Genomic DNA, 13,646 nt, shown 5'->3' with positions numbered 1-13,646 from the left:
ACCGCAGTACGCACTGCCGAAAATAATACCACAAACGTGTGAAACTATTCACAAAGCACTGAAGAGGGAATACCTGAAGGCAAATAACTGTTTATAGTATGTAGTAACATTGAAAAAATATTTTTTTTATTTCTACAAAAGTTGCAGATTTTCTCCTTTATATTCTCGGGCGCACGCCCAGGCCGTACTTCAAGGCTAATGGCTACCGCAATGTTCTTATAACTCACGCTTCTTCTTATTCTATTTTTGTATTCGGTATGCCGCACGTTACACAGTGCTTCACCTGCCTCTTACATTTGCCATTGCCCATCAGTTTCGTTGTAGATGCCGCGCCATCTAAATTTCGAATCCCTGTTAATTAAGATTAGATGTCAGACAGCTGCAGCGATGCTAGCGCTCCCAGCGGTTACATTTCTCTACGCAGTGAACAGAAGACGATTGCTTTCTTTATTAGTTCTAAGGCGAGGCGCTAGATCTAATCAAAGAAAATTTGACGAAGGCCTAACTCTGACGCGCTAGATCTGATCAAAAAAAAAATTTGACCAACTCCTAACTTAAGTTCCTTATTACACTATGAAATTTTGTTTGACAAAGAAACTGTGTAATACCGGCCTAAGCAGGTCCAAATGGAACTAGTCTGCAGAAGTTATTTGGAAATGGCGGGATCGGATAGCATGGAAGACAACATCCACGTTGTGAACGCAAGGATTGTGACTCGTGCTGTATTACTTCCTGAGCGGTGCGTGCACTGTGACATGCGCAGCGCTCGAGAGTCCGCAATGGCAGGACGCCACAGTCTAACATAACAGTCGCGACACTTCACCTCGATTTTGTTGCCTACCGTGCCAGCAGCGCCCCAAGCGGCCAGTAACTTAAACTGTGAGTTCGGCGCGATCATGAACGCGAATAATGGTTGGTCGTTTTGATTTCTACAATAGTTTTTACAAGCGGGAGCGTTTGTAGCGCAATAAATTGCAGCAACAACAGGAAGAAGACACCAAAGCTCTCTTTTTTTAGGTTTCCTAAGGATCCTGGGACGTATATACCATCATGTTACTAAACTGTATCGTCAGGATTCACTTGAAAACTACATGTGTATTAACGATTAATGTTTCGTTTTAGGAGCAGAAAATGGCTGGTTAATAGCAGACGAGAAGACCTTATGAAAAAAGACCCAGTTTACCTGTGTAATAATATTAGGTTTTGTTCGCTACATTTCGAACTAAACCAGTTCATGAACGCAGACAATAATACACTCGTGTGGAATGCAATACCCACACTGTTTGACATCCCAAATAAGCCACCTCAACTGACGATGAAGAGGAAACTGCCACTAAGGTTCGACAATCCACCTACCACAAAGATTCGACAATCCATCTAAAGCTGTGAAACAGTCCTATGACACAGAAGCAGCCTGTTTAGCTCTCCATGTATCAGTGCGAGATTCGTGTGAATTGTCAACACAGGCGTGCTTTGACGATGAAGTGGTTAGATTAAGTGCAGTTATTCGCGTCGTACAAAAGCGTAATGTTTGGTATGTATTTCATTCCCGTCTGTTGTTAGTCACTTAACTTTGCTTCCTTCCTTCGTGTGATGACATTATTTTGTAAGCACCTTCAAAATTATTCAAATATTTGGTTTTGCGTGAAATGTAATGTAATAAGCCGTTTATACCGTTTTCAACCTATTTCACCCACTATTTGGCAGTTGCTTGTCCCACTTAGAATAATATAAAGATGAAGTCGTACTTGTGGCATCAGGCGACGACAAACACAGTAGGCCTACCAAACGATAAATGAGCTGTCGATCGCTTTTGCATGTAGAGGTACATGCCTGTGCTTCTTACGTGTGAATCTGGGTGTTTATATTCTTTTGATATCAACGAGGTAAGCTGCAATTCTATCCAATATATATAAATGACCTAGTAGATAGTGTTGGAAGTTCCATGCGGCTTTTCGCGGATGATGCTATAGTATTCAGAGAAGTTGCAGCATTAGAAAATTGCAGCGAAATGCAGGAAGATCTACAGCGGATAGGCACTTGGTGCAGGGAGTGGCAACTGACCCTTAACATAGACAAATGTAATGTATTGCGAATACATAGAAAGTGGATCCTTTATTGTATGATTATATGATAGCGGAACAAACACTGGTAGCAGTTACTTCTGTAAAATATCTGGGAGTATGCGTGCGGAACGATTTGAAGTGGAATGATCATATAAAATTAATTGTCGGTAAGGCGGGTACCAGGTTGAAATTCATTGGGAGAGTTATTAGAAAATGTAGTCCATCAACAAAGGAAGTGGCTTACAAAACACTCGTTCGACCTATACTTGAGTATTGCTCATCAGTGTGGGATCCGTACCACGTCGAGTTGACAGAGGAGATAGAGAAGATCCAAAGAAGAGCGGCGCGTTTCGTCACAGGGTTATTTGATAAGCGTGATAGCGTTAAGGAGATGTTTAGGAAACTCAAGTGGCGGTCTCTGCAAGAGAGGCGAACCTGCATCGCGGCGTAGCTTCCTGTCCAGGTTTCGAGAGGATGCGTTTCTTTATGAGGTATCGAATATATTGCTTCCCCCTACTTATACCTCCCGAGGAGATCACGAATGTAAAATTAGAGAGATTCGAGCGCGCACGGAGGCTTTGCGGCAATCGTTCTTCCCCCGAACAATACGCGACTGGAACAGGAAAGGGAGGTAATGACATTGGCACGTAAAGTGCCCTCCGCCACACACCGTTGGGTGGCTTGCAGAGTATAAATGTAGATGTAGAAGTGTTTCTTCACGAATGTGTTGTAGCTTGCCACTCGACTCATGGTTTTTGTCCATACTTGCGCTTATTTTAGAATCATTTTTAGAAACATATATGCCTTCTGATACTACACAAACCCTTGAAGGCAAGAAAATAACTCAGATATTCAGTAAATTACGTAGGAAATGGATGCAAAACAAACATTATGCTTACGACGTGTCTGATGTTCACCTTCTAACAACCCTACCACAACAAAGGTCAAAAATTAATTATGATTGTAGTGTTGCACACGCTGCTAAATATTGCGTTTTCGGGCAACAACGAAGTTATATTATGTGGCAGGTGTCATTAGCGCACAGTTAATAAAGTCATTTCTTGAAATAGTGGATAAACTAGGCACTCATCTTTTCGTGTTTCCCACGCTGGTCTCGTTGTGACCTCATGGCTCAATCGTCGAAAATCTAGGTAGTGATGATTCCAAGCTCGGATGCAAAGGGCCTAGGTGTTATTCTGTGATATTCAAAAGTTTTATAGAAGTGTTTCATAAACCATTCTTGAAGATTAAACTTTTGCAAGTTAGGACAATGGTGTAAAAAGGTAATCAGCACTCTGAATTTAAATTACACTTGTTTTTTTATTACTTTTGTTGCAGTATCACGTAACTCGTTCCAAAACATCACTTTACGATATAAAACATACTTGAAAATATCTTCCTCACTGTTTATGTTCACATTTCATAAACTGACTGCAAGCTGCGTCTTTTTAATATGACGACCAAAGCATGACTCTCGAATAACCGCTTACGCGCCCAAAAATCAGAGTTACAAGTACGTCAAAGATCATAGTCACAAAAGAAAGAATACACACAAGAATAATATCATTGCAATATACGGGGTGTTACAAAAAGGTACGGCCAAACTTTCAGGAAACATTCCTCACACACAAATAAAGAAAAGATGTTATGTGGACATGTGTCCGGAAACGCTTAATTTCCATGTTAGAGCTCATTTTAGTTTCGTCAGTATGTTGTATCACGTTGGAATGTTGCCTCATCCGCAAAGAGAACATTTGTACTGAAATGAGGATTGACGCATTGTTGGATGAACCATTCGCAGAAGTGTACCCGTGGAGGCCAATCAGCTGCTGATAGTGCGTGCACACGCTGTACATGGTACGGAAACAACTGGTTCTCCCGTAGCACTCTCCATACAGTGATGTGGTCAACGTTACCTTGTACAGCAGCAACTTCTCTGACGCTGACATTAGGGTTATCGTCAACTGCACGAAGAATCGCCTCGGCCATTGCAGGTGTCCTCGTCGTTCTAGGCCTTCTCCAGTCGCGAGTCATAGGCTGGAATGTTCCGTGCTCCCTAAGACGCCGATCAATTGCTTCGAACGTCTTCCCGTCGGGACACCTTCGTTCTGGAAATCTGTCTCGATACAAACGTACCGCGCCACGGCTATTGCCCCGTGCTAATCCATACATCAAATGGGCATCTGCCAACTCCGTATTTGTAAACATTGCACTGACTGCAAAACCACGGTCGTAATGAACACTTACCTGTTGATGCTACGTACTGATGTGCTAGATGCTAGTACTGTAGAGCAATGAGTCGCATGTCAACACAAGAACCTAAGTCAACATTACCTTCCTTCAATTGGGCCAACTGGCGGTGAATCGAGGAAGTACAGTACATACTGACGAAACTAAAATGAGCTCTAACATGGAAATTAAGCGTTTCCGGACACATGTCCACATAACATCTTTTCTTTTTTTGTGTATGAGAAATGTTTCCTGAAAGTTTGGCCGTACCTTTTTGTAACACCCTGTATACATATCGATGTATCGAAGTACCTCTACATTAATGAAATCAAATCTGAATGTTGTCACAGAAATATGTCAACTATTTTACAGAAACACAGTAGAGAATTGCTGGTATCGAGAGGTTGAGGTGAGGTGCCGTAATGGTTACGTAATTCAAGTACCATTACAACCTCACTCGCCGCGTGGAGCGCTAGTGTCGCTCCATCTGTCAAACGGTAAGACTTTTTACAGCAGTGGGTGTCGCTACTGTTGTATTAGACTGTGGTGCCGCTCCCTGAGGTCTGTGACGGCTGGCCGAGCGATTACAAAGTAGCGACATTTAGTGGCGCGAGCTGGCAGCGCAGGAAGGCGGCCGGTGGCCGTGGGTCGAGGCCCGGCGCGAGGTGAAAGTGTGCCGACCGGTTCTCCGGGCGCCCAAATTGCCGGCCGGCGGCGGCGGCGGCCCGGGTTCGATTCCGCGACCGGGGCCGCGGCTGGCTAGACGGGCCGGCGGGCCGGCGAGACGCGCTGTTGCCGGCTCCGCGCCGCAGCGCCGCCGCCTCGCGCTTCTAGGACACGGCCCGGGCCGGCCGCCGCAGCGCCGAATAACGCAGCGCTCCCTAGGTGCACCAGCCTCGCCGCTTGTAGACGAAGCTTCTGGGGTACCGCGTGAAACGGCCGGCCGGTATCGTGGAGGGCACTTCGTTCAGAAGCTGAGATTTACTTTACCACATAAATATCGTGACCGAAAAAGGAGAACGTCTAATGCACAAGCTAGCGAGTACAGCATCACACATCTTTACCACATAAATATTGTGACTGAGAAAAGAGGAAGTCTAACGCACAAGCTAGCGAGTACAGCATCACAAAACACACACAATTATAATTACAAATGTCATGGAATACATACTACGAGCGTGAGTCAAATGAAAACCTTAAATATTTTTTAAAATATTATTAATTGCGCAGAAGTGGTACAAAGCTGTATTACTTTACAACATAATCTCCCCCACGCTCAATGCAAGTCCTCCAATGCTTACAAAATGCATACAATCCTTTAGAAAAAAATTCTTTTGGTAGTCGGCGCACAAACTATCAGTTTAATAAGTCACAGCTGCAAAATACTAACGCGAATTCTTTACAGACGAATGGAAAAACTGGTAGAAGCCTACCTCGGCGAAGATCAGTTTGGATTCTGCAGAAATGTTGGAACACGGCAATACTGACCCTATGACTTATCTTAGAACATAGATTAAGGAAAGGCAAACCTACATTTCTAGCATTTGTAGACTTAGAGAAACCTTTTGACAATGTTGACTGGAATACTCTCTTTCAAATTCTGAAGGTGTCAGGGGTAAAATACAGGGAGCGAAAGGCTATTTACAATTTGTACAGGAACCAGATGGCAGTTATGAGTCGAAGGGCATGAAAGGAAACCAGTGGTTAGGAAGGGAGTGAGACAGGGTTGTAGCATGTCCCCGATGTTATTCAATTTGTATATTGAGGAAGCAGTAAAGGAAACAAAAGAAAAATTAGGAGTAGGTATTAAAGTCCATGGAGAAGAAATAAAAATGTTGAGGTTCGCCGATGCCATTGTAATTCTGTCAGAGACAGCAAAGGACTTGGAAGAGCAGCTGAACGGAATGGACAGTGTCTTGAAAGGAGGATATAAGATGAACATCAACAAAAGCAAAACGAGTATAATGGAATGTGTCGAATTAAGTCGGGTGATGCTGAGGGAATTAGATTAGGAAGTGAGACACTTAAAGTAGTAAAGGAGTTTTGCTATTTGTGGAGCAAAATAACTGATGATGGTCGAAGTAGAGAGGATATAACATGTAGACTGGCAATGGCAAGGAAAGCGTTTCTGAAGAAGAGAAATTTGTTATCATCGAGTATAGATTTAAGTGTCAGGAAGTCGTTTCTGAAAGTATTTGTATGGAGTGTAGCCATGTATGGGAGTGAAACATGGACGATAAATAGTTTAGACAAGAAGAGAATAGAAGCTTTCGAAATGTGGTGCTACAAAAGAATGCTGAAGATTAGATGGGTAGATCAGATAACTAATGAGGAAGTATTGAATAGAATTGGGGAGAAGAGGAGTTTGTGGCACAACTTGACAAGAAGAAGGGACCGGTTGGTAGGACTCTGAGGCATCAAGGAAATCACAAATATAGCATTGGAGGGCAGCGTGGAGGGTAAAAATCGTAGAGGGAGACCAAGAGATGAATACATTAAGCAGATTCAGAAGGATGTAGGTTGCAGTAAGTACTGGGAGATGAGGAAGCTTGCACAGGATAGAGTGGCATGGAGAGCTGCATCAAACCAATCTCAGGACTGAAGACAACAACAACAACAACAGTCCGCGCAACCACTCATGCACCGCGTGGCGTACCTCTTCACCAGAACGGAACTTCTTTCTTCCCATTGCGTCTTTGAGTGGTCCGAACATATGGAAATCACTTGGGACAAGTTCTGGTGAGTATGGTGGATAAGGAAGACACTCAAAATGCAGGTCTGTGATTGTTGCAACTGTTGTACGGGGAGTGTGGGGCCTTGCATTATCATGTTGCAAAAGGACACCTGCTGACAACAATCCACGTCGCTTTGATTTAATTGCAGGCCGCAGATGATTTTTTAGGAGATCTGTGTATGATGCACTGGTGACAGTGGTCCCTCTAGACATGTAATGCTCCAAAACGACACCTTTTTCGTCCCAAAAGAGAGTCGGCATAACCTTCCCTGCTGATGGTTCTGTTCGAAACTTCTTTGGTTTTGGTGGTGAGGAATGGCGCCATTCCTTGCTCACTCTCTTCGTTTCCGGTTGGGGGAAGTGAACCCCGGTTTCGTCCCCAGTAACGATTCTTGCAAGGAAGCCATCACTTTAACGTTCAAAGCGCCGAAGAAGTTTTTCACAAGCATCAACACGTCGTTCTCTCATTTCAGGAGTCAGCTGCCGTGGCACCAAACTTGCAGACACTTTGTGAAACTGGTGCACATCATGCACAATGTGGTTTGCTGACCCATCACTGTAAACATGCTGCAATGTCATTTAGTGGCACTCGGCGATTTTCCTTCACTATGGCTTCAACTGCTGCAGTGTTCTGTGGAGTCACAACTCGTTGCGCCTGACCTGGACGAGGAGCATCTTCCACTGAAGTCAAACCATTTGAGAACTTCCTACTCCATTCGTAGACTTCCTGCTGTGACAAACATGCATCACCGTACTGAACCTTCATTCGTCGATGAATTTCAATAGGTTTCACACCTTCACTACGCAAAAACCGAATAACAGAACGTTGTTCTTCCCTGGTGCAAGTCGCAAGTGGGGCGGTCATCATTATACTGATACTGCGACGGTATGTGTGCATCTGCACTATGTTGCCACGTACAGGCCATTCTGCAGGCTGTTTGTAGCACGCTTACGGCGCGAGATTTCGATTTGTTATTACAAATTTAAGGTTTTCATTTGACTCACACTCGTAATATCGAGTCGCATCTTTTGCCCGGCGTAGTGTAGCAACTCGACGTGGCATGGACTCAAGTCGTTGGATGTTCCCTGCAGAAATAGTGAAACATGGTGCCTCTATAGCCGTCTGTAACTGCCGGTGCAGAATTTTTTGCACGAACTGACCTCTCAATTATGTCCCATAAATGTTCGATAGGATTCATATCGGGTGACCTGGGTGGACAAATCATTCGCTCGAACTCTCCAGAATGTTCTACAAACCAATCGCGAAAAACTATTGCCCAGCGGTTCAAATGGCTCTGAGCACTATGGGACTTAACATCTGTGGTCGTCAGTCCCCTAGAACTTAGAACTACTTAAACCTAACTAACCTAAGGACATCACATACATCCATGCCCGAGGCAGGATTCGAACCTGCGACCGTAGCAGTCGCGCGGTTCCGGACTGAGCGCCTAGGACCGCTAGACCACAGCGGCCGGCTGGGACTTAACATCTGAGGTCATCAGTCCCCTAGAACTTAGAACTACTTAAACCTAACTAACCTAAGTACATGACACACATCCATGCCCGAGGCAGGATTCGAACCTGCGACCGTAGCAGTCACGCGGTTCCAGACTGAAGCGCCTAGAACCGCTCGGCCACTCCGGCCGTATCGCCCAGAGACATGGCGCATTGTCGTCCATAAGAATTGTATGGTTATTTGGGAACATGAATTCCATGGTCTCCATGTAGCCGCACATAACCATTTTCAGTCAATCTTCGATTCAGATGGATCAAAAGACCCAGTCCATAGCTTGAAAACATAGCCACGATTCTGGAGCCACTACCAGCTTGCACAGAGCTATGTAGACAGCTTGAGTCGATGACTTCGTGTGGTCTGCGCCACAGTCGAACGTACGATCAGCTCTTGAGAACTAAAATGGGAACTGAGACCGATGACCTCGATGTTTGGTCCCTCCCACAAATCAGCTAAACAAATCGGGACTCACCTGACCAGGCTACGGTTTTCCAGTCGTCTAGGGTCCAACCGACACGGTCACGAACCCAGGAGAGGATCTGTAGGTGAAGTCGTACCGTTAACAAAGGCACTCATGTCGGTGGTCTGACGCCATAGCCCATTAACGCACATTTTACCGCACTGCCCTTACGGATACGTTCGTCGTACGTTCCTCATTGACTTCTGCGGTTATTTCACACAGTGTTGCTTGTCTGTTAGCACTGACAACTCTACGCAAACGGCGCCTCTCTCGGTCCATAAATACAGGTCGTCGGCCCGTGCATTATCCGTGGTGACAGGTAATGCCTGAAATTTGGTATTCGCGACACATTTTTCGCGACTGTGGATCTCGGAATATTGAATTCCCTACATACCTCCAAAATCGTTCCATGCGCCTAGCTCCAACTACTATTCCGCGTTCAGAGTCCGTTAAATCCTGTTTTGCGGCCATAATCACGACGGGAACCTTATCATATGAATTATCTGAGTACAAATGACAGCTCCGCCAATGCACTGTCGTTCTATACCTTTTGTATGCAGTACTTCCGCCATCTGTTTAAGTGCATATCTCTATCCCATGACCTTGTCACCTTAGTGTATATGTAAGAGAATGTGGCCGACATTGTCCTAGAAATAAGTTAAAAGCAGGTACAATCACTCGGTTATGACTCACGTTTTCGAGAGCTTTCTCTTCGTCATGAGACGAACGCTGGAGCGGAAGATCCATTTCCAATATTTCAAATTGGGAATCAATTGATCCCACTCCGAAGCACACTGTAATCTGGCTGAAGAGAACTAAGGAGAGCTGACGGACTGGCCCACATTTCATACTGGTGGGATCTGGTCAGCGCAAGGACATCGATTCCATTAACCCTTGCATGGTTAAAGTTTATGTTGCACATATTTGAGAAATAAAATGTAAAAACTGCTTCCTTTGGGATAAATAATACATTTTCACTACAAAAATTATAACTTGATACATGTTTAATATTAATCTACTATTTTCATAGTTAAATTTTTAATTTTAAAATAATTTCATCACGATGGAAATTATGGAGAAAAAAGTATAACATATCAGTACGAAAAACATTTATTCTCCCAGACAACATGAAATATCGCACACAAATTTTCAACATGATATTTGAAGAAGGCTTTGACATACCAGACAACAATGTTGTCTACATTCTGTAACGTTTTCTGGTGCATATATGCCCCACTACATACAAATTATGTACAAACCAGCAGAATTATTGCGGTGTGTAGTAATATTTTAAATTTTTGGTAAGGTTCTATGGGACCAAACTGCCGAAGTCATCGGTCCCAAGACTTAGACAACAGACACACCCATGCCCGAGGGAGGAGTCGAATCTATGACCGGGGGAGGGTGGTGGTGGGGGGGGGGGGGGGGTGCGAACCGTAACAAGGCGCCTCATACCACACGGCTATAACGTTTTAAGAAGACACAGTTAGTTACTTCAGCCGTTCTTGGAATGTAGAAGATGAAGATTTTCGTGAAACAGACACACTGTGCTATTTATAACCCCACGGTGACCCATTGAAGCGCTCCCTATATATATATGCCGTGTGCTGTAATACTTTTCTCCAAGTTCCGAAAAAACCTCGCTACCTCTAGCATTAAACAGATATGCGATATAGACGTCCCAACGCTTGAAAGTGGGTGTTTCTTCAGTGGGACATGTGTCCCATAATCAACTGTGGGGTTAAGTAATGCGACGGAAAAAATTACTCTGAAAAATCGGTTTTGAAGACTAGAAGTTTTCGGAGCAATGTTAAATAAAAACGTTTCCAGCGTAACTGCCGAAGCTGAGACCACGATCATGAAGAGTTGGCACGATTCTCGTTAGTTGGAACCATCTACTTACTTTTTTAAAAGTCTATATTTAATATTAAATGAAAATGTTAATTATGAAATAGTGAACGACAATTTTTTATAAAATAATTTTTTTAATTACTTGTCGTATGAAAATAAATTAAAATTTTATGTTAGACATCTGAAATAACTAACTGTTAAATAAAATAATTATCTACATTAGTAATATTGTTCACTCTAGATAAAATGGTATTTCATTCTCTTTTTGCTGTTTCGCACCTTTAAACGAAATTTTAATTTATTGTCAATATTCGCAGTTTCACGTTATTAGTAATAAAAAATAAAAAAATGTTTTTTTAATTAAAAATTATGATTCAGTATTTATTAATCAAAGTCTCCATTTGTTGATAAATATGAAATTTAAAGAACACTAAAAGAGCTGCAGTTACTGATTACTTTTATATGAAAGTTTGGTATTCAAATGGCCCTGAGCACTATGGGACTTAACATCTGAGGTCATCAGTCTCCTAGAACTTAGAACTACTTAAACCTAACTAACCTAAGGACATCACACACATCCATGCCCGAGGCAGGATTCGAACCTGCGACCGTAGCGGTCGCGCGCTTCCAGACTGTAGCGCCTAGAACCGCTCGGCCACAACGGCCGTCTAAAGTTTGGTATGATATCAAGTGGAAATACACCGGGTGTCCCTCCTAAGGAACGTCTGGCGTGATTTTTCAGATGTATCGGCAGATATCTGTGATTCCGTTTTTGCACTGTGAACTGGATTCATCCCAAACAAATGCTAATCATCACGTCTTTCTTGTGACGCTCTGTTTGTCGATGGGAAGCATTGGCTTGATCCCGTCACAAAGTATATGATTTATAAATGAGAATTTGACGTGCCCATTCGACAGAGCGGTCCCAGATTAGTTTAGTGCAATATTTCTTAGTGACATGCTTTAAAAGGAACAGTAAAACAGGAAGAAAACCAGTACTCTAGCGGCGACTGAGTAGGGTCGGCCGGTATGGCCGTGCGGTTCTAGGCGCTTCAGTCTGGAATCGCGCGACCGCTACGGTCGCAGGTTCGAATCCTGCCTCGGGCATGGATGTGTGTGATGTCCTTAGGTTAGTTAAGTTTAAGTAGTTGTAAGTTCTGGGGGACTGATGACCTCAGATATTGAGTCCCGTAGTGCTCAGAGCCATTTTGACTGATTAGTGTTGCTGTATGGTGGTATCAGTGAATGTGGGCCAGGGCGATGCTGTCGTTGCTATGCTTCTGGTTATTCTTCGTATTTCACTGACGCTCTTGTCGATAAAACGAAAATATCGCACTAGACTAACGGGGGACTGCTGTATCGAACCGGCACATGAAATTGCACTTTGAAAATCATTTAGTTCCTAACGGGGAAAAAAAAATCGATGCTTTCCTGCATCCAAATACCTAACAAAAAAAAAAAAAACCCTCCTGTCTGCTGTTGGGAGCGGCACTCTCTATATCTGCGACTACCGATTATTATTCTAGTATTTTTTTCAGTCTATTATATTAATCTGTATAATCATGCCAGTTTCGTTCAAATTTCGTATAACTTTAGATCGTTGTAGCTGCAGAGAATCCTTCAGTTCATGTGCTTAGCGCAGCCTCCAGAAGTTCTGCTATCCAGGAAAGTTAAAATTTGTCTGCATTTATCATGTGTTGGGGATCGTAATACTACGCAGTTAGTAGTACCATACCGGGCTGACATTGAAGGCTGCGCACTGGAGATAAACTGAAGAATTGTTTTGCACCTACAGTGACCTGAATATGTTCGTAATTTCAACTATCCGGTAATCGTTACAAAGAATAATGACAGTAGACTGCAATAAAAAACGTGAGACCAAATATTTTACTCTACGCACGTACCTACATTCTTGAAATGTTTTAAACTTAAAAGCACTTTGACATCTTCTGATTTTCAAACGCGATACTTTCCAGTTTTTTGAGAATTGTATTATAGTGCTTCAGGGAACTGATGTCTGTGAATATTTACAACTGACAGCAGTTTCGACCTATCGTATGACTACTCCAGTTCTCAACGTGCCGTCACAGGACCCCGATATTGTATCACATGCAGATTTCGACTCTGTTCAAACCAACGACTAATTTATAAAAGGTTAACAGGACAAAAGGAGGCGGATTTATGAATTAAGACTCACTTAACTCCAGGGTGAAATTCTGGCAGAGGGAATGGGACGAAGATGGTGTTGGTAGAAAAGGGTATGATATTAAACCCGACACGAAGGAGCGTTTGGAAATGAACTATATCGTTTTAAAGTCGGAGAATTTTAATCCATTTGCACAAAATTCAGAGAGTGCAGAGGGTACTTATCAATCATATTGGCATATGGCACTGCTAACCAAATTGTATTCTAGTACCCAACAGACAAATTTTAGCTTCCTTGGAGAGTTCACTATATAGTATGATAAAAGACCTAAACCACTGCAACAGTTGAGTATAACTCTAAATATAGATTCTAATGAATGTATGTCGTAGTAGAGTGAAAGTGAGTAATGTGAGAGGTTAGTCAGTGGTAGGTAATTTTTGAAAACATACCACCGGCAACGAAGGTCACCTCAAATGCTCCATCACATGTAATGTGCGAAGAAAACTATGCGCTTGCGAGAATACAACATTGGGGCAATACTATTAGTCTGTATACAATGAACATCCTGTATACAATGCTTCTTCGTGGTCGCTACTTTGTTTCAGTTACGAAGTAGATAGCTTGCAAAAACCTCGTTGGATTAATTT

The 13,646-nt window shown here is 43.1% G+C and overlaps 2 protein-coding genes across 4 annotated transcripts in view; one reads left to right on the top strand and one right to left on the bottom strand.

The window, feature by feature from the left end:
• The window catches only part of LOC126467694 (uncharacterized), a 424,429-nt gene that overhangs the window by 327,176 nt on the left and 83,607 nt on the right, over positions 1-13,646 (bottom strand). The gene's annotated exons all lie outside the window — the stretch shown is intronic.
• LOC126465452 (translation initiation factor IF-2-like) overlaps positions 1-13,646 on the top strand; it is a 97,024-nt gene that overhangs the window by 21,503 nt on the left and 61,875 nt on the right. The window contains exon 2 of the mRNA XM_050096311.1: positions 4,922-5,218. Coding sequence (XP_049952268.1) covers positions 4,922-5,218 — 297 coding nt within the window. The remainder of the gene's footprint in view (positions 1-4,921; positions 5,219-13,646) is intronic.

Source organism: Schistocerca serialis, chromosome 1 (genome assembly GCF_023864345.2).
Source record: "Schistocerca serialis cubense isolate TAMUIC-IGC-003099 chromosome 1, iqSchSeri2.2, whole genome shotgun sequence".
In the NCBI taxonomy this organism is placed as follows: domain Eukaryota; kingdom Metazoa; phylum Arthropoda; class Insecta; order Orthoptera; family Acrididae; genus Schistocerca; species Schistocerca serialis.
Note: the sequence above shows the minus strand (reverse complement) of the source record. Positions and strands in the feature narration are given on the sequence as shown.